Source organism: Passer montanus, unplaced genomic scaffold, assembly GCF_014805655.1.
Source record: "Passer montanus isolate IOZ18808 unplaced genomic scaffold, ASM1480565v1 scaffold209, whole genome shotgun sequence".
NCBI lineage: Eukaryota > Metazoa > Chordata > Aves > Passeriformes > Passeridae > Passer > Passer montanus.
Window position 1 is genome coordinate 181,262 of NW_024366692.1, and position 2,441 is coordinate 183,702.

Genomic DNA, 2,441 nt, shown 5'->3' on the forward strand with positions numbered 1-2,441 from the left:
AAACCACTGTGAAATGCAAAATCAGAGACAAGGAAGCTCTTCAAAAGCAGGATATTCAAGGCTGAAACAGGCTGCCCACAAGACCAGACAGCACCTGCCTCCTTCCCTCCTTGGCAGGAGGGCTGGAGGGGGCCCCAAGGCCTCTGGAAACGCTGGCCAGCAGCTCCAGGGGACACTTGGCCTGGGGAGGCACTCACTGGACGTGCAGCCCGGCTCTAGCAGGGCAGGCACCTGCGGCCGCAGTAGCGGCCACCAAGGCCAGAGAGCCCCGAGAGCCCAAAGCCCCCCGAGTTGATGGGCACTCCCTCCTCGCTCAGGATGCTGCCCACGGCGGCGGAGGTGGAGGATCCCACGGCGGTGTTCTGCGGGAAGGAGCTGAGGATGGGCCCGGGCAGGGTGACCACCACGGGCGAGGGCTGGATGACCACGCGGGAGTCCTGGCACTGCCGGACACAGGGCTCGTTGCAGCTGTTGGCCAGCGGGGTGGGGCCACAAAGTGCTGAGGAGTGTCCGACATCCCAAATAATTCCAGTCCTGGCCCTCCAGGGCAGGACTTTAAAGTGTTTCCCGATTATGGAGCCGGGCTCCTCAGGGCCCTGAGGTTCCAGCCTGGCCGTTCCCCTGTGAGGGTCAGCTCTGTTCCTCATCTCTGTCCCTCTCCAGGCTGGGCGCTGCTGCTCTGGCCTTGGCAGGGGTTGCCCCGGGGGGTTTGGAGTCGGCATCCCTTGGAGGTGTTCAAAGGGAAACTGGCCATGGCACTCCGTGCTCTGGGCTGTGTGACAAAATGGGGATTGGTCCCAGGTGGAATTCAAAGTTCTGGGAGAGCTTTTGCAATCTCAGGAATCCCTTCAGGCGAGGGACCAGCCCCAGTCAGCCCCGTGGTGCCAATGTCCAGCAGGAGACATAGGGTGGCCTCTGCACTTGAAAGTCCTGCCCTGGAGGACCAGGGGCTGACACCAGATTGTCAGTGGGACACTTCTCAGCCCTGCCGCCATCACCTGGTCCTGCTGACAAATCATTTTCCCTGGAAATATTTTGGCCTCTAATCCTGGCACTTGAAAGGAGCCTGGGAGGCTGACTGGGCACGTCCTGCACAGGGAAATGAAAAGGCAGCGTTGCAGGGCAAAAATAAAAACACTAATTTTTGTAATTGCGATGTTTTGCATGCGAGATGAGCTTGGTAAACACATTGCCTCTGCAAAGACTGTCCCTGGGCCCGGGGCTGTGTGGGACAGTATAAAAGGCAGAGCAAGTGCAGGATCCCTCATCCACTTCTCCTGCCTTCTCCTCCTCGGTGATACAGGTGAGTGCTTTTCCCTGTTTCCATTTCTTTTCCTCTGTCTCTTCTGGCTCCCACTGGGGCTTTGCCTCAGTTTTGTTTTGCTGGGACAGTTGGTGATCCTCTCCATTCTCTGTGCCACACTGCAGGGAGGTGGGAGCAGGTCTTGTCTGTGTTTTTAGGGTCCTCTTGAGGACTACGATACCTTGTCCTTTCAATCTCCTTCTCGAGGCTGTCCCTTCTGCCCAGGCTCTGCTCTTTCTCCTGCGAGCAGCGTCTCCCTGTGGTAAATGTTTCCTGGGACACCTTCCATGGCTCATGTCCTGTGTTAGAAGTTTTACAGCGACTTCTGTGAGCCAGAGGGAAGTTTGAGAAGAGGATCCATGTTCTCCCCTGATAGAATTTCCTACCAAGGTCCTTGACACAGAAACCAAGAAAGAAAGAAGGAGAAATAAGAGAAAGCTGCAACTGCCAGTTCCAATGAGCACTTTGTTTGTCTTTCCTGACCAATGAGTAAACTTACGAGCTTTGTAAGAATGTATAAAAAGCATGCATGCTATAACAAAACCAGGTTTGAAGCCTTCTGACAATGGAGTGTTGCTTGGTATTGTGACCGTCTCAACCATGACAATGTCCTTCATGCAACAGATTCCCAAGGAGCTGTCTCCCTTAATTTCTGCCACCACAGCATCCCTTGTACCCTCCTGTCCCTCCTGGAGGGCTCAGGGCTGCAGGCACAGCTCAGGAGATCACAGGGACACGTTGGGCACAGGGAGAAAATTGCTCGGGTGTTGAGTTGTCGTGTGGGTGGTGATGCAGAGGAGGACCAGGTACTCCTGCTTCCTCCCATGTCTTCTACTCCCTGTCATTCAGGAATCACAGAATTGTGGAATATCCAGACTGGAAGGGACCCAGAAATCATCCAGTCCAACTCCTAACCCTGCACAGACACCCCAAAATCCCACCCTGTGCCTGAGAGCGTTGTCCAAACACAAGAAGTGATCCTCACTCGACCTGGAGCAGAACGGAGGGGTCACAGACCATTCCAGGGATGGAGGGGTCAGAGACCATTCCAGGGATGAAGGGCAGGGAATGGAGGTCTCAAAGACCATTAAGGGCAGTCCCTCAGTGCTGACCATGGGACGAGGCCAGGCCTGGTTGT

General features: G+C 55.5%; 1 protein-coding gene across 1 annotated transcript; it reads right to left on the reverse strand.

Moving 5' to 3' along the window:
• Positions 1-215: 215 nt before the first annotated feature.
• LOC120501900 (feather keratin 1-like) lies at positions 216-647 on the reverse strand. The gene has a single exon (XM_039708679.1). It carries the CDS (start codon positions 645-647, stop codon positions 216-218), a length of 432 nt encoding a protein of 143 aa, XP_039564613.1.
• Positions 648-2,441: the final 1,794 nt, after the last annotated feature.

What these genes read in the sequence shown, in the direction of transcription:
- LOC120501900 (XM_039708679.1), bottom strand. Translation starts at nt 647, where the DNA reads ATGAGGAACAGAGCTGACCCTCACAGGGGAACGGCCAGGCTGGAACCT.